The sequence below is a fragment of the Petromyzon marinus genome, chromosome 25 (genome assembly GCF_048934315.1).
Source record: "Petromyzon marinus isolate PM22_M1 ecotype Great Lakes invasive population chromosome 25, UKy_Petmar_22M1.pri1.0, whole genome shotgun sequence".
NCBI classification, from domain to species: Eukaryota; Metazoa; Chordata; class Hyperoartia; order Petromyzontiformes; family Petromyzontidae; genus Petromyzon; species Petromyzon marinus.
The window spans coordinates 10,778,475-10,796,763 of NC_133691.1; the positions used below are offsets into that span (position 1 = coordinate 10,778,475).

At 56.8% G+C, this 18,289-nt stretch overlaps 1 protein-coding gene across 1 annotated transcript; it reads right to left on the minus strand.

Moving 5' to 3' along the window:
• Nucleotides 1-466: 466 nt before the first annotated feature.
• On the minus strand, nucleotides 467-13,606 carry LOC116945789 (hyaluronan synthase 3-like). The gene is made up of 5 exons (XM_032960322.2): nucleotides 13,463-13,606; nucleotides 3,978-4,256; nucleotides 3,278-3,607; nucleotides 2,643-2,744; nucleotides 467-1,943 (listed from the first exon to the last, which is right to left on the minus strand). The coding sequence occupies exons 1-5, from the start codon at nucleotides 13,604-13,606 to the stop codon at nucleotides 1,008-1,010; spliced, it is 1,791 nt and encodes a 596-aa protein (XP_032816213.2). The 3' UTR covers nucleotides 467-1,007.
• Nucleotides 13,607-18,289: the final 4,683 nt, after the last annotated feature.

Here is an 18,289-nt window from a genome sequence, read left to right on the forward strand (position 1 = left end):
TTCGTTGAGCTATCATATGTGGCCAGGTCGCTTCTGAAAAAGAGCAACATAGCGCAGTGGGCCTTACCTGGTAAAATAAAAAATAGTTTTATTTCCCATTTTTCTCTCTTCCCTTTTCCATGCATCACGTCCTTGGCTCTCGCTCTCCTTTCTGTGGGGTGCCGCAGGGTAAAAAAATATATGGTTGTCCAAAATATTACCGTAGATTTAGCGGCCTCTAGTGGGCTGGCAGGATCGTACAATATATTTGAATCGAAAAATACGAGTCTTACACTCACGGGTATTCAGTCCACGCAGCGCCAACTGAAAGAACCACACCGCGGATGTACACGGTTGGCTACTACGTACGGTGCGAAAGAAGTTCAACATACAATCGAATGCTGAGCACGTCAACTATACAAATGCTACAACAGCCACACTCCATGTGTGTGCAGGCGTAAAGCGAACACCTCTAATTTGGTGTACAAATATCTTTATTCAACAATAATGCTTTATTAATATGAAGTGCAACGATATCCTTTCATGAAATCTGTAAAACATGAATGTACCGTGTTTATAAATACTGTGCATGCGTGTGGTAATTACAATCCCCTTGTCAATCCACTGCTGGATGAAGGCCTCCTCCCACAGGCCGCGTCACGCCGTGTCGGTCATGGGGGGTTGATTGACCATACTTCACCATGCTGGTCAATGTAAGTTGGTGAAAGGAGTTGTACCAGGCCCGGACCAGATCTCATATGCCACTCTCAGGTCACCTGCGATGTCGTTCACACTGTGGGGTGCTGAACAACTGTGCCACCACTCCATGATTTTAACAAAATGTTAACGGAGCAGCGTCTCTGAAAAACAACCAGGACTGGTCCCGGTCAACCAGGTCCTCTGGCAGTTCTTATCATCTCATCAGCCATGCTCCATCCACTGCTGGAACCCCGACTGCTCCGGCCAAACGAGGCCACGTGGCAGTCATCTTATTACCTCCTCTATCTCTCGAATTAATTTCCATCCAATCAAACGTCCGGTTGCACTTCGTACAGGTGCTGCCTCCATCTCCCTCGACAGCACCACCTGGCCACGAGCCCCAGGTACAGGGCCATGAGCACGGCCCAGAAGCTCGCATACAGCGCCGCGCCGGCCCACACCAAAGACCGCTCCGACGGGGCCGGAGGCGAGGCCATCTCCTTGTTCACCGTGCGAACCACGCCGCCGGCCAGCACGGCGGCCCAGACGAGCACGGGCACGAGCCCGGCGAGGTTGGTGACCATCGTCCGCCTGCCCGAGGTGCCCCAACCGGCGCTGCTGACGGTGGCCAAGGCGCAAATCTTGACCGGCAGGAGGCTGCTCATGTAGAGGAGCGAGTAGAGCGACATGAAGATCATGACGACGCGGCCGCGCAGGGCGCACGCGACGCCGGCCTTGAGCAGCGCCACCACCTGCACGATGAGCAGGAAGGTAAGGATGGCCCATGCGCTGCCGCGGTAGAAGAGCTGCACCACCGTGGCGGCCAGGAAGAAGGGGAAGAAGCCCGTGACGACCGCCTCGTAAGTCATCCACAGGTGGTGCTTGTGGAAGCACGTGGCGCTGTAGAGCCACTCCCTGAAGTAGGACTTGCTCCAGCGCGTCTGCTGGTTGAGCCAGCGCAGATAGCCCGCGGGGGTCTCGGTCAGGCAGCGCGCGCGCGCCGTGTATTTGGTGGAGAAGCCGAGGCCGAGCACGCGGTTCGTGAGGTGGCGGTCGTCGCCGAAGCTGCACGGCGAGCCGAGGAAGCGCTGCCCGTACCAGGCCTCGAGGATCTCACGAACGAGCGAGCTGCGGTAGAGGCCCAGGGGGCCGCTGATGCACTGCACGCAGCCGAAGTAGGACTGGCAGGCGCGCTCCACGTTGAAGGCCACCCAGTAGCGCACGCTGCTCAGGAAGGCGAGCAGCGACGCGTACCGGTTGAGGATCTGGCAGCCAAGGAGGGGGGGGAGGGGCGGATGGATAGACGGGCGAGCGGTCGGGCATGGAGGGATGGAGGAAGGTAGACAGATGGATAAACAAGTAGACGGGCAGACGAAGAGGCGGACATACAGGCAGACAGGTAAACAAGCAAGCAGACGGAGGGACTTGGAGATGGGCGGCTACAGACGGGCGATCAAATTACCCTTGGACCATCGCTGGCACCTACGTGCAGCAAATGTGAAGGGATAATTTATCAATATGAGACTGTAGTGTAACAAAACACCACTCTTCTGAGAAATTATTGTACACCCACCCGAAGCATAACCCGATCTTTATCCCGAACCCTAATCCCATCCTTCCCGTTGCTTCCATGCTAGCAGATATCACGCCCATTACCATGCCCCACGGCCACAACACCAACTCTGGCGTCGTCAGTGTTTTTCACGGCAGCGCCACCCACAATTCCACTCCTCCCCCACCCCCTCGCACTTTACCCCCCCCCCCACCTTCACTTGCACATCCCCTCCCCACCTGCACTTCCCCTCCCCACCGTTCACTTGCACATCCCCACCCTCACCTGCACATCCCCACCCCACCGTTCACCTGCACGTCCCCTCCCCACCGTCACCTGCACGTCCCCTCCCCACCCCCACCTGCACATCCCCTCCCCACCGTTCACCTGCACGTCCCCTCCCCTGTCTCACCTGGACGTCCCCGCCGACCCCGCCGACGCAGGGGTCCGCCTCCAGCACCCTCACGAGCTCGTGGGTGCACGCGGAGTCCAGCACGGTGTCCGAGTCGCAGACCTGAGACGCACGCGCGCGCGCACACGTAACGCTGCTCACCTGGGCGGGGGAGGGGCGCGTTGGACGACTCCCTAGGCACTCTCCCTTCGCCTCCTCCTCCCTTTGCGACGTCAACCCCTCCCCCCCCCCCCCCCCCCAATGCGATTCCCCCGTGTTTCAGAATCAGAATTTGTATTTAGACTGGAGGAATCCGATGAGTTATGAAGCTATTTTTTCACGCACACTCATCCCTGTGATCCAATGACCCCCTACATCTCCCTTTCCCCGACCTCTCAAGCCCCTCGCATTCTCCCCACATCCGATCCACTCTGCTCCGCCTATCCCACCCCTGCCATTCTGCCTTATCCGCACCGCCCGAATCTTCACCCCCTCTCCTCCCCGTGATCCCTTCCCGTGCTGCTCTTCATCCTTCGCTCTCCCCGTCTGCTGCACCCTCTCTCCCTCCCCGTGCCCCCCCCCCCACCACCACCCCGTGCCCCGCCCCCCGCTTCATCCCTTTCTCTACCCCGTACCATCTCCCCGCCGGAACTCACCTGTATGTAGTCCACGGACTCTGCGAGCACGCGGAAGGCCGTGTACATGGCCTCCCTCTTGCCTCCCCATCGCTGCATGACGCACGCGTAGCGGTGCGCCCTTACGGCGTCGCGCACCCGGGACTCCCCGTCCGAGTCCTGGGCCCCCGAGTGGAAGTTCCCCTCCCAGCGGCACCGCGAGTCGGCGGGGCCCCCCATCACCTCGCCGAAGATGTCCCCCATGTACTGGTCCTCGTCGGCGCTTCCGTCCACCACCATGAGCACGCGCAGGTCCGGGTAGGCGATGCGGCGTGCCGACAGGAGGCACTCGCGCAGGTAGCAGGGGTCCTCCTGCGGCGGCAGAGGCGGCGACGCCAGGGGAAGGATTAACTAGAAACTATATATTGAAACTTTTTTTTGTACCAGGTAAGGCCCACTGAGCTCTTTTTTTCAGAAGCGACCCGGCTATCACAAATGATAGCCCAACAAAGTGGCTTATCGTCACGTGGAAATGTAGAGTAGCAGCAGTCTATGGCTCTCTGTGTGAGTCTGTGGCTCTCTGTGTGAGTCTGTGGCTCTCTGTGTGAGTCTATGGCTCTCTGTGTGAGGCAACGTATTACATTGAACCTCTTTCGCATCGTACGTAGCCGACCGTGCTCATCGGCGGTGCGGGTCGAAGGACAACGAAGTGAAGACCCAGACCGCGATCGTGAACCCTGACCTGGAAGGCCGCTATGCAGAGGGCCACGCTGCCCCTTTGCGCGGGTGGCACCCGGGCGAGGTGCCTCATCTCGCGGTGCCCCAGCGTGGCGCACACGGACTGCGCTACGAGGTGCAGCATCAGCGCGGCGCCGTAGAGGCCGAACGAGAGGTGGCAGCGCTCGGAGGAGGCGAGGCGGAACCCCGCGGCGTATGCGGCCGTGATGGAGGCGAGGAGAGAGGCGGCGAACAGCGCCGAGACGGCGGCGCGCGCTAGCTGCCACGAGCAGCGGCAGCGCATCTGGGGGTCGGGGCGGAGGGTCAGGGGGCCCAAGGGGGTAGGAGAGGGAGCAAGCAGATGAAGGTGGGATGGGGGGGGGGGAAGGTGACACAGGGACGCGGTGAACGGGATCGAGAGGGCGACGCTGGCCAGTTCCCCCGAGGAGCGGCAGCGCATCTGGGTGATACAGGGGGCAAAAGGGGGCAAAAGGGGGCAAGGAAATTGAGGGGCAGCGAGGTGAAGGCAGGGCCGAGGGAAGGGGGGGGTGCAGGAGTGGATCGTAGGTATAGCGCGGAGGGGCGGGGGGCAGAATGGAAGGAGTCCAGACGAGGGAAGAGGGCAGTGATGAGGAGCGAGCAAGGGCTAGGAGGAAGCAAGGTTGAGGTGGGGCGAGGAGGCAAGGGTTAGGGGGGAGGAGGGAAGCAATAGGAGGGAGGGTAAGAAAGAGGAGCAAGCAGGAGCGAAAGGGGGGGGGAGCAAGATGAATACGGTGGAAGGACGTGGAGGCAGAGACGCAGAGAGGTTTGCACATGGAGTCCTGGGCACACGGAAACACGAGACAGAGACACGAGGACATGGGCGCAAAGAGTCACAGAGACACGGGACATGGGTGCATAGAGTCACAGAGATACGGGACATGGGCACATTAGTCATAGAAACACGGGGCATGGGCACATTAGTCATAGAAACACGGGGCATTGGCGCATAGAGTCATAGAAACACGGGGCATGGGCGCGTAGAGTCATAGAGATACGGGACATGGGCGCATAGAGTCATAGAGACACGGGACATGGGCGCATAGAGTCATAGAGATACGGGACATGGGCGCATAGAGTCAAAGAGACACGGGACATGGGTGCATAGAGTCAACGAGACACGGAGACACAGATAACATCCCATTCTTATATTCGTTCTCTGCACCGCACGCACTCGAACGAGTCAATAATTGAATTATTACAACAAAGGCTCAGAGGCACTTCTCTTTAAAGACTTCACACCCTCCCCATTCCCCCATCTCCTCCTTGCTCACTTCACATCCGGGTGGTGCAGGGTAAGTGGTGAGAAAAGTGGAGCGAGCGGAGAGCTCAAAACTCTACGAGGAAGTGGGGTGGGGGGGTACTTAAGCATAACATGTGGGGCCCGATAATTCCCACGGCTCAATTTAATCGGGGATTATCAGCATAAATGGTCAATCCACTGCTGGATGAAGGCCTCTCGAATCCGCCATCACCTCTCGCGGGGTCCGGTGCGATGTAACAATCGACCCAGCTCCTTACTACATCACATGGGCGTAACATCCACATCGCATCATCCGTACGGATCAACCAAGGCGTCTGGACCGGTCCTGCCCCCGGCCACAAATCCGCATTGGTCAGCGTGGTGAAGTATGGTCAACATCCCCCCCCCACCCTCCCCATGATCTACATGGCGTGTTAAGACCTTCATCCGGCAGTAATCTGACAGAAGGACGTTTCATTGTTATTTGTCCAAGTAAGAACAGCTGAACTTGATGATGAAAGGCAAATCCGGAGGAACGCTGCTGCTGGCGGTGAAAAGAGTGGAAAAAGGCGGACGTCCTCAATAAACACCTCCTCATTTGAGACCCAAACATCATCACACACCTCGTGGCCTTGACATTCCTCCTCGAAGATACCGGTGGAACCATCAGCCCCATTAAGAACATCACCAACAGGCGCACATCACCTTCATGAATGGTGAATTAAAGACATGAGCCACAGGAGTGCGCTTGTGGCCATGCAACCCAAACTACGGACCGTATAGTAAACCCATAGAGACTCATCGAGATACAGACAGAGACCCGTAGAGCTACAGACAGAGATACACAGAGACACATAGATACATATACATACATTAAAGACGAGCCGAAGTAGTGCGATTATGGCCATGTAAACCCAACTTCTTTCTTCAGGCTGATGTAGACGCAGAGCAAAAACTACAATTTCACATTCAGGTAGCCAAGCCAGATAACCGTGTCAGGAGCAGTGGAGTGTGTCGCTGTAGACGAAACTATGGATCATATAGTAAACCGCTGTAGTCTGCGCTCCTTCAACGGAGGAGGAGGAACAGCAAAACGACACAAACTCTCTCTCTCGAAGCCCTCTCGTTGTGGCGAGCGCAGCAGACCTCAACATTGGCATCGAACTCCTGAACATCTTGCCGCTGCCATCGTCACGCGCACGCACGGAAGAGAACGGAGAGACAGCGGTGCACATCCGATGAGCACGGTTGGCTACAGACAGTGCGAAATAAGTTTTAACATACACATACGTAAATACGATGAGCCGATCGAAATCCATAATTTCGATCTGATAATTGGGGTTTATTAGTAATCGGCATTTTGCGACCCCCACTGCCACTGTCTAGCATATTATTACGTGCCAGGGACTCTATGAGATGATAGGACAATAGTCCGAGTCCATAATTGGCAATAAGTAACGGCAAAGCGGTTATAAGTGACTCAGAATTGTGCGCAGTTGCGTATACAGTCCACGACTTCCCTGAAGGCATTCACCTTCAGCGAGTGCGATGCCGATCACACAACGCGGTTCGAACTCGACCCTCGATCGATGGCTGCGCCATCGCCGCACACGCGTCGAATAAAAAGCAAGGGACAAGCCCTTACTCACTAACAACTCCTTACTTACAAACAACTTCTTACTTACTAGCAACTCCTCTATCATTTTTCATTGCTGGAGGGGTTGCCCCGCCTACCTGAAAATCCTTGCTCCGCCATTGGGAGCACGCAGGATGAAAAGTGCGCAAAGTATCGTGAAGAGGTGGCGCAACGCTTGGAATTATGCAGAGGAACTGGCCCATCTCTCATACTCAAACGAGGTGTCCCCTGAGATCTCCGAATCGTCTTCTTGTTCGGAGTCAAGCTCATTTCCTGCGGGCGTGATTGGGCTTTTTTGCCAGTGCAACTCTCAATCTTTGGAACGCTTTGCCTTTGCTAAGAAGACAATCAGAGCTGTTTGAGATATTCAAGTGCCGTCTTGAAAACGCGCCTCTTTCAACTGGCCTTTACCTCTTCGTTCTGGCCGTTTGCCCTGCAGGTTCTGTTTATTTTCTGTTGTCCATACACTCTCACGCATTTGGTTCTGCGGATAAAATACGCCTTAGAAATGTAAATTAGAATAATAATTACAACACCCATAGGCAGAAAGGGGGAGCACACGCATCATAGGTTGACACATGCAGCAGGGCAGATATATCTATGGAGGGTTAGGAAAAGTTAAACGTGGATTTGGGCAGAACGCATCGCTAGAAGGGACGATATCCAATGCTGGTAATTGACCTAAAGGCAAAGGAATGATACAATAATGATAGACAGATGTAATGGGGTAAGCAATTTGGAGGTTCAGAATAGAATGCAACACAGAAATCTGCTGTAGGTGTAAACGGGAGGAAGGGTGGTGGTGGTGGGGGGTGATGTTTGGGACACCCGTGCAGGGTGGAGTAGGGCAGGTTACTGGCACCCAGAGGACGTCTGTGATCATGGGGGTGATGACGACGACGATGATAACGATAATGACGACGATGATGAGACTGTGAGAGCGGACCTTGAACGTCGGCCGTTGACTTCGCAACCGCCGCAGGATCTGGCAGCAGGTAGGAAGCGATGGCGAGGTGCGGTGCCACCAACGACTTTGGCCGTGACGACCTCTCGACCTTGACCTCGTGGTCACTCTCACGATCCACCGCCACACGCTCACCGCTGGATGACAGCGGCGACCCGCGGGCTCAAACCTCAGTCGGAGCTGGTGGTGGCATCGAACCTCTCCTCGCTCCCACACCTTAACCCCCATGGAATGGACTCGGGGGGGAGACGCGGGGGTGCGATGAGGTCCCCGTTGATACCCCCGACGATTCCCCGAGTTGAGCTGTTCCTGACGCTGGCGTGGCGGACTGCTGGCCGTGAGTGGAGACCGTGATCAGTGGAGAGGAGGAATGGGGGAGGGAAGGGAGGAGGGAGGGAGGGAGCTGACTTAACTTCACACAACAACACCCGCCCCTCACACACACACATCATAACAAAGACAAATATCCTGGGTATAGCCTTGACAGACTGTTGGGGCAAGTGCTGTTAGCGAGGCACTTATGAAGCCCGGCACGCACACGAGGGGGTAGGTGGCCAACACCTCCCTAGTGGCTATGTTTTTTTTACACAAATCGCACCAGGTAATCATTTGAGGCTGAGTCTGCCTAGGTGAGACCCAGGACCGGTTCAGATAATCGTCACTGGTGTTGGCCGTGAGTCAAACTCGGCTCGCCGGGTTCGGAGTGCGACGCGCTAACCGCTTACAACAACATTCGCCACTAAGTGGCGGTGACGTCACCACGACGCTTGTGCCAGGCTATGTTCACGTGAAGGCCACGTGAAGTGTCGAAAGCCCACTGGCAGGAGGTCACAGGCCAGACCCAGGTGCCATGGGTCGACTGACTGAGATCACTAGCCGATGCACCACCTGTGCCCTATACTGTGCCAACTTGATGTATTTCAGCCACCTGGCATTTCGCTCGTTGTTGTGAGCGTTGCTCCTCTGCCCTCCGTTGTTGCTGGAGGGCGACTGCCTCCAACTGCCCAGTAGCGTCCTTCACGAGCCTCCTCCACAGAGGCTGATATTGACACCGCTGGTACCAGTTATCGGCAAGTCCGCTCAGCTCCAAGTCCTCCTGGTCCACATCACTCCATCTCTGCTTTAACTCGTACCACGCCCGTTTAGCCCCCTCTATCTGGCCGAACAAAATCTGTTTAGGCATGCGGTGGCTGGGCATGCGGGCTACATGACCCGGCCAACGCAGCCTTGCCTGCCAAAGGAGCTCACCCATGGGACTTTTTCCAGATCTTTCAAGTATTTGTGAGCTCCTCACACAATACAGCCTGGTTAAATCCAGGATGGATCGTAGGCAGGCCAGCCTAAATATTTCTCACCGACGCAAATGTTCCATTATCGGGTTCCACGTTTCACAAGCATAGAGAAGGGAGGGCATGACCATGGGCAAGAAGACCCGAAGATTCGTATGGAGCGACAGACCAGGTAGCTTCCGCACAGCGTTACGTAGCCGATTAAAAGATAATGCTGCTCGGCTGATTAGGAGCGAGACCTCTGCTGTCAAACCGGAGCCGGTCATGAGCACACTGCCCAGGTATGGAAAACTCTCTACTCTCTCCACAACTGCCCCATGACCAATTGGGAGTTGTGGGGGTGGAGTATCTGGTGGTACAAAATATCCAGGCAGGTGGGGCTGATGATAGGACCCCACCTCTTAGTGGCACGCAGCAGATGCAGCAGCAGCGCCTCCGACTCCACCTCTAAGTGAGCAGCAATCACCAGATCATTGGCATACATAACATGGTTGACCAATAGAGAGCCGTCCCTTGACCGCATCCGGGAATTAATTAGCCTCCCATTGTATCTGTACCAGATGGAAATTCCTCCGGTACAGCCATTGAAGGCTTCACGAACTACGCGGTAAAAATAGATGTTAAATCATATGGGAGCCAGAGGACATCCCTGTTGCACCCAAAAGTGAACAGGGAATGGCTCCGACTCCCGGCCACGTAGTTTTACCCGGGCCTGCTCACCATCATGAAGGTCCTTAATGATTGTGAGTAGAGTCAGGGACTCCGAAAGCACAAAGAACAACCCAGAGCCCAGGCCTACTGATGGTATCATAGGCCTTGACCAGGTCAATTAAGCAAATATGTAGGTCCTGTTGGAATTCCCTACATCTCTGCTGTAGTAGACGGACAGAAAATATGGGATCTGTGCAGGACCGCCCTTTCCTGAAACCGCATTGGGCCTCCGCAGGCCTCTCCTCAGCGTGCCTGGCAAGGCGATGTTGAATAATCCTTGTCAGGACCTTTCCCGGCACACTAAGGAGGGAGATGCCCCTGTAGTTGTTGCAGTCTGTGCGGTCCCCCTTCTTAAAGAGGGGGGCCACCAGGGCATACTTCCAATCCTGCAGAACCTGTCCAGTGGTCCAGACTTATTATGATGTCATGTAGGGCAGTCTGGGCACAAACGCCACCCTCCCTCAGCATTTGCTTGGGATATCATCTCTGCCCGGTGCTTTTGACGGTCTCAGACTCTGGATCGCCTTTTGTACCTCCTCAACAGATGGCACCTCAGCCAGCCACTCACAGCTGGTGACTACCTCTACACTTTGCCCCATGATGTTTTTCAGACTAAGGGATTTCCCCTCCCTCAAGACCTCACACAAATGCTCAGAAAATCTGCAAACCTGTTCCTGGGGGTTGGAGATCGGAACACCTTTCTTTCCCCTAATGATGATGATAGGTGTGGCACTGAAAATTACTCCATCTCCTCATCAACCCGCGACCACCACCCATCCTTGCAGCACCTCACGGCTTTCCGAACCTCCGAGCGACGGTTGCAGTAAGCCTCCTCATTCTCTAAAGTGGGATGCTGTAGACGGTGAGAGTGGTCCTGTCGCTTTTTCTCAGTCAGCCTGAACACCTCCTTTGTCAGCCATGGTCTCTGGGGAGATCTGGATCGTGTACCCAACGCAGCCATTGCAGCTGCATGAGCCACAGTCCTAAACCTCGCCCATTTCCCCTCGGCATCAGGAGGAGTGGGGGACGATGCCAACCCCAGCTGCAAGCGATGATGAAATTCTCGCTTGCAAATTTCATCAGCTAGCGGAGACCAGGCCACTGTGAGTTTGAATGGGGTCCTGGGTGTATACCACCACCGGAGTGGAAGAATGACAGGCGCATCTTACAGATGACAAACCAATGGTCAGTGGGCAGATCAACTCCACGGTAGGTCCTGGTTTCAAGGACATGGGCCCGCATCCGCTGTTCCATCACTATGTAGTCCAGCAGATGTTCTTGCTTGGACCCATGTGCATAAAAGTCGAGCAGCCTCCTACCGTTGTTATTGAGCTGATCTGGCCCATGCCTTCCAATCACTCCAGACCAGGTGCCATAATCATGACCAACTCGGGAATTAAAGTCACCCAACATGATGACTCTATCCCGAGGTGCCACTTTAGCAAGCACCTGTGACAGGAGGTCATAGAAGTCATCTGACTCATCGACCTTGCCTCAATCCCTACACTGATGCTCATCTTCGGTGGGGCATGAATAACCACAACCACCACTGCTCGCCTCTGGTTTATGGGAAGACAAGCCCAGAGTAGCCTGGGGCTTACAGCTTCCCACACCTCACCACCATGCTCCCACTCCTTCATTATTTTGCTCAGAAGAAGAGCCACTCCCTGTTGTTTGGCAGTCTCCTGTCCCGAGTAGAGGACTGTCCACCCCTCAAGGTGGCAGGATCCAGAGCCGGTCCACCGGATCTCCTGAATACCACAGAGATCCAGGCGTTACCAGTCCAGCTCCCGACAGAGGAGTGGCAGCCTCTCCTCCGCAGTGAGTTTTCGAACATTCGACGTGGCCACCTGCCATGGCTTTTGTTGTTTCTGGAGGAGCCCCGAGGGCAAGGATTCAGCCTCCTGGCTCTGCCAAATGGGGATTGGCCAGGAAACGTAATAGACGCCTGTCCCCTTGGGGCCTCTGACACTAGTTTAGTTGGACATTTTTGCACGTGGTTTTGTGGTAATTAAATAGAAGGTGGATCTGCTACCAGCCCCCCGCACCCACTACATTACCGCTCCCTCACAAACACACACATCATACACACTCATCATACACACTCAACACATTCCTGCGGAGGGAGCTGGTAGGAACGTTGGGTTGCTCGGTCAATTGCCAGGGTCAACGGCGGCACGTGGTGTATTCCGCAAATATGCCCGACTGTGAGGGCGGGCACAAGCCGGCATGAGTAGGTTAAACGTTGAGTTTTATAAGGGCACCACGGGGTGACCAGCCTCTTCCCACCCAGCCCCAACCCTCCCACCCCCCACCCAGCCCCACCCTCCCCACCTAGCCCCTCCCCACCCTCCCCACACAGCCCCTCCCCACCCTCCCCTCCCCACCCAGCCCCACCATCCCACTCAGCCCCTCCCCACCCTCCCCTCCCCACCCAGCCCCTCCCCACCCTCTCCTCTCCACCCAGCCCCACCCCTCCCATTTTTGGATGCACGACGGACAGACACAATAATCCTCTGTGGGCTGGTGTAACCAGGAGGTTCCTACCAGTATAAACACACTCATACACTGATAATACACACTCCCTCACACACACACTCATCATACACACTCATCATATACCCGCATCATACACACTCATCATACACACTGATCATACACACTCATCATACACACTCATCATACACACTCATAAACACACACCAACACTCGTATAGTCAAAGTGATTTCCTACTCAAACGAGCATCGAAGCATTGGTGCTCATATCCTCTTTACAATCCTGAGCCTGTGGTCAGAAATTCCGCATTCCTATGACGGCCAAGAGACCATCCATAGGACAACCACTGTTGATAACGCTCCTCATATCAGCGGTTCTCGATTTAGTCACCCCGGCGGGATGATTGGCTGAGTCAACCTCCAACCAGGATTAGAAGTCGCAACCTTCAGATTGCGAGCCGCTCGCTCGACAATCTGAGCCACCTGGCACTCCAAAGAGCTTCATAGGTAATCGGATTCCTCCAGTATAAATACATATTCTGGTTATTCATGATACACAAGGACAAAGATCCCCCGTATAGTCGTGAACAGACTATTGGGGAAAGTGATGTTAGCGAACACCTATTAAGGTGGGCAACGCACGCGAGGAGGGGAGGCCCAGAACCGGTGCAGATTTTCGTCACTCAGATTGGGCGTGAGCTGGAATGGGTCGCCGGGTTCGTCGCGCAGTGCACTAACCACCACGCCCACCGCTCCCCTCCACGCCCACCGCTAACCACCACACCCACCGCTCCCCACCACGCCCACCGCTCCCCAAACACAAAGATCCCCCGTGTGGCCCCAATGTCGCCTTAACAGACTGTTGGAGCAAGTGCTGTCGGCGACCAAACACACATAGGGTACACACATCGAGTACACATGTAGGGTACACACAAAGGGTACACACATCGAGTACACACATAGGGTACAAACATAGGGGACACACATAGGGCACACACATAGGGTACAAACATAGGGCACACACATAGGGTACAAACATAGGGCACACACATAGGGTACACACATAAAGTACACACATATGGTACACACATAGGGTACAAACATAGGGTATGGGGGGGCTACTGCCCCCCACCTCCTCCGTCCTAATCCCTCCGTCCCCCGCCTCCTCTGTCGCAATCGTACTACTACCCCCCGACTGCTCTGTCGGGTTCTGGCTACCGACCTCCAACTCCTCGCCCCCCTGTGCCCCCGACTTTGTTGCTGCCCGTGTAGGCATGGTTCAGTTGGTGGCGCCGACTTCTCTACACTTACGACGCGCTACGCGGCTCGGCGGCGGGCGCGCTGCGGTGAGCACGCCCGTGCAGTAAAACCCCGTCTTGTGCGTAAACAATAGGGGTACAGCGCGCCGACGCGTGACTCCGCGGCCGGCACTTAGCCCCCCGGGATCTGTTCGCGCACACGCCCTACGTGCCCAGGCACTAACAAACCCGACTCTGCTACCTGCCCGGCTCCGTACCCCAATCACAAGCGGGGAACTTGGGGTTAGGGGTTAGAGGATAGGGGTGTCTGCCGTGCGCGCGCCGCTGATTGAGGGGAGTCACTCCACCCCGATTTAAAGGCCGTCTAAACAGCCGCGCATGCACGCGAACGCAAGGCACTCCACCCTCCTCTTCACACTCACAAAAGACCACACGACACAGTTTATTCTCTACTGGTTATTTTATTCCCTGTGGGTAACCCGCTAAACTACGTGTGATTGTGTGGGTCAGCAGACCCTAACTAGCCTATCCTTCAGGGATCCTAGACTCAATTTATCCTGCCTGGCGCTCCCCTTTCTTCCCTCTGATCAATTAGCCCACACTCACCTTACTCCCAATCTGATGCTGCAGAAGCTGTGGACGGCGATGCCGTGCGTCGACTCCGTGGAGAGTTGGGCTTGGCTGCGTTAAACTTCGTCACACGGACGACTCGAACGGCTGCTCCAACACCCCGCTGACTTCGATGCTTTGAAGGACTCTAACCTTTACTGCCTGAATCCCCCTCCTCTTATCCTACCTATTACAAAGGCATTCCGATGCTGTACCCCCCTTAGCCTCCTGTCCAATCAGAGGCCTGGATTTTTCCGCCTTTTTGAAACTCGGATCCCTGCTCTGGTGACGTCACCGCAGTGGTTCCCTCGACGTCCGCTTTCTGTTCTTCCCGCTATCAGCCTACTGACTCGTGTTGTGTGTGTGTGGTTCCACTCGCGGTGGCTCAACAGCCCCTGCCATGACCATGCCATTTTAATATCAGGTCATGGCGCCACGGTGCACGTCAGCCTCGGGGGTAGGTCGCCCAATTTCCTGGCCGCAGGAAACCATGAAGCTTGATCCCATTAGGGGCTTCTGGATGAAAACCTGTCGTCCAGGTGACTCCCCCCTTGGGCCCTATGTGGGGTATGCGTGCATTCATGTGGGGGGCGGCGAGGGGCGCGCAGCGTTGGCGTCGTCACTCTCCGGTGGTGGCGCCACGGCGGTGGGCACGGCCCCGACGGAGCGGCTCCGCTGTGGCGGCACCACACAGCCCCCCGAGGTGCCAGTCCCCGTCCCGGGTTGACTGGAGCACCTCGCCTGGGTCGCCCCCACGAGGTAGCGACGTGGGATCCGCGGGACTCATCCGGCTCTCGTGGCTGGTCTCGGCGGTGGTGGCTCCGTCTCTCGGGGTTCCGGCGGCGGTCTCCTCCTCCACTCCAGTGGCTTTCTTCGGTCCTTGGTACCTGCGGGCTGGGAGACAAACTCGGGGGCGTTAGGGTTCGGGGGCCATCGTCCCCATCCCCCCTGGCTCGGGTCGGGACCCCCTTGGGCCTGGGGCTCCATGGGGCCCATATACTGTGTGAGGCCCCCGGATATGGGGGGTGTGGGGACCCCGGGGTTTCGGGGTACTCGAATGGTGGGGTTCTCCCTCGCTGGGGCCGCCCTCCATGGTTTTAGTCGCCGGACGTTGACCACTATCTCCCGGCCTCTCTCTCCCCCCTGAATCAGTACCATCCAGGGGGAGATCTGTCGTCCCATGGTCCAGGGTCCCCGCCAGTAGGTGGTTAGTTTCCCCACCTGTCCGGCCCCGACGCGAGGGGTGTGCAGCCATACCTTAGAGCCCACCGAGTAGAAGGGGGTTCCATTCGGGGTCGGGCGCCCTGCTCTGCCGCTGGTGTGTGGCCTCGCCTTGCGGGTATGCCCGGCCCCTAGCTCCTCGTAGGGTCTCCATCAGGTGCTCCACGAGGCGGCTCCCTTCCTCCCGTTGCTGCGGAGGAACACCGAACAGCAGATCTGTGGGTAGGTGAGACTCGCGACCAAACATCATTAGGAATGGGGTCTGTCCCGTAGATGTGTGTACCGTGGTAGCGTAGGCGAACAGAGCATAGGGGAGGTGTTCATCCCAGTCCCGTTGATTTGCGGCCGCCATGCGTTTAAGCTTCCCGGCTAGAGTCTGGTTCATCCTCTCCACCATCCCATTTGCCTGGGGGTGATACACCGTAGTTCGGTCCTTCTGGATCCCGAACTCCCGGCACAGCGCCTGGAATAGTTCCGCCTCAAACTCACTACCCTGGTCAGTAATGACTCGTTCGGGGATCCCGTGCTTAAGTGCATAGTGCTCCACGAATGCTCGGGCCACCACGAGGGCTGTCTTATCGGGTATGGCCACCGCTATGGGGTAGCGTGTGAAGTATTCTACGAGAATATATCGGTTTCCCTGGTGGGATCGCGGGAATGGCCCTTGTAGGTCGATCCCAACCAGCTGATTCGTTCGACTGACGCGGAACGGTCTCAGGGGTACCTGATATCACACTGGTTTCGGCCCGCATTGCTGACACGCGCGGGAGCCCTGTACCCAGGCAGCCACGTCTTGTGCTAACTTGGGCCAGCGATACTGGCGACGCAGGGTCTCCCGAGTATGCCGTTCCCCGTCATGGCCCCCGAGTGGGTGGTCGTGCACCAGTCTTAGCAGCTGGGGTCGCACCTGGGCGGGAACGCAGATGCACCCCGGCTGGCCGGCTTCGGTTAGCTCCCGTACCACCCCGTTCTGCACGCACAACCGGGCATACAAACCACTTCAGGGTCCTGGTAGGGCGTCCTTGTCCCTTAGGGCCGCTTCCACCGCCGCCAGATCTGGATCCCGCAGCTGGGTCCGTCTCAGCTGCTCGTCGTCCAGGCCCGGGAAGGTGCAGCCGATGTCCTCCTGGATCCGATCGGGTGGGGTTGAGCGACCCGTCGGGCCCCGGGGTGTGGGCTCCGTGCCCGCCGGGTGGTCCTCCGGGTCCCTGGTCCCTCCTGCCGGGGTCTCTGTGGCACATACTGCACTGTCTCTCATCGGAGGAGGGTTAGTCTCAGCGCGCTCCTGGAGGCCCGCCACCTGCCGGCAACGTCCCCCCGTGAAGCATGGGCAGGCTTCCTCCGTCCTTGCCTCGGCGCACACCACGGGCCGCCTCGACAAGGCGTCCGCGTTTGCGTGCGTCCGCCCCGCTCGGTACTCAATTTGCAGGTTATACTCCTGCAACTGCGCCAACCAGCGGGGGCCATCTGCCCTCGTGGTTCCTTGAACGTAAGGAGGAACTGCAGGGCATAATGGTCGGTGCGCATCCGACATTTCCTGCCGTACAAATACGGTCGGAACTGTTTACACGCGAAGATCACAGCATACAGTTCTTGACGGGTCACGCAATAATTCAGCTCGGCCCCACTCAGGGTCCGACTGGCGTATGCGATGACCCGCTCCGTCCCACTCTGCACCTGTGACAGCACCGCGCCCAGCCCACTGCTGCAGGCGTCGGTGTCTAAAATAAAATCAGTGGTGAAATCGGGGAAAGCCAGGGTGGGGGTGTGGGTGAGGAGTTCTTTGAGGGTGGTGAAGGCCGTCTGGCAGGCCTCCATCCACTGATAGGGGTTCTTAGGGGAGGTGAGTTGGGTGAGGGGGCGTGCAATCTCGCTGAATCCCTTTACAAATCGACGATAATAGGTGGCGAGCCCCAAGAATGATCTGATCTCCGTCAGGTTCCTTGGCCGTGGCCATTCCACTACGGCGCGCACCTTCCCCGGATCGGTGCGCACCCCCGCCTCGTTGACTCGGTGTCCGAGGTACCCTACCTCGCGCTGCGCAAGGTAACACTTACATGGCTTGAGCTTGAGATGGGCTGCTCGTAATCGCTGGAACACCTCTCGCAGCCTGGACCAGTGTTCAGACAAAGATCTACTGAACACTATCACGTCGTCCAGGTAAATCAGGCACTGTTCCCACTGCAAGCCTCGCATCACCAACTCCATCAACCGCTGGAACGTCGCGGGTGCGTTAGTCAGTCCGAACGGAAGCACTCGAAACTCGAACAGTCCCATCGGGGTGGTAAATGCGGTTTTTGGCCAATCCTCCTCCGCCATTTCCACCTGCCAGTACCCGGACGCCAGATCGAGGGTGGAAAAATACCGTGCTCCTGCGAGGCTGTCAAAGGTGTCGTCGATGCGTGGTATGGGGAAGGCGTTGCCGAGGGTGACTGCGTTCAACTTTCGGTAATCAACACAGAATTGGGTCGACCCATCCTTTTTCGTCACTAGCACGACCGGGGCAGACCAGGGGCTCGCCGAGGGCTGGATTATGTTATCACGTAGCATATCCGCGACTGCCTCTTTGATCTGGGTCTGTTCAGGCGCGCCCACTCGGTATGCGGGAAAGTTTGATGGGTCGGGCTGCACCTGTGTAAATTTGGTGCTTAACAAGGTCTGTCCGGCCCACATCTGAATCGTGCTCACTGAACACGTCGGCGTACTCCTGCAATAACCCACGCAGCTGGTCGGCCTCCCCCTTAGGTAAATCTGCCCAAGGCACATGTAACGCATCACGCAAGGGGACGATCTCGGCTCGGGGAGTCGGGCCGACTCGCCAGGCCAGGTCCTGGTTGTCCTCGGGGCGGCCAGGGTCCTCCGCCCAGAGT

What these genes read in the sequence shown, in the direction of transcription:
- LOC116945789 (XM_032960322.2), bottom strand. Translation starts at nt 13,606, where the DNA reads ATGCCTACACGGGCAGCAACAAAGTCGGGGGCACAGGGGGGCGAGGAG. An exon ending in TCTGCATAGCGGCCTTCCAG is followed by an intron (nt 3,608 to 3,977) that starts GTCAGGGTTCAC and finishes CTGCCGCCGCAG; the next exon opens with GAGGACCCCTGCTACCTGCG. An exon ending in GGGTCGGCGGGGACGTCCAG is followed by an intron (nt 1,944 to 2,642) that starts GTGAGACAGGGG and finishes CTTGGCTGCCAG; the next exon opens with ATCCTCAACCGGTACGCGTC.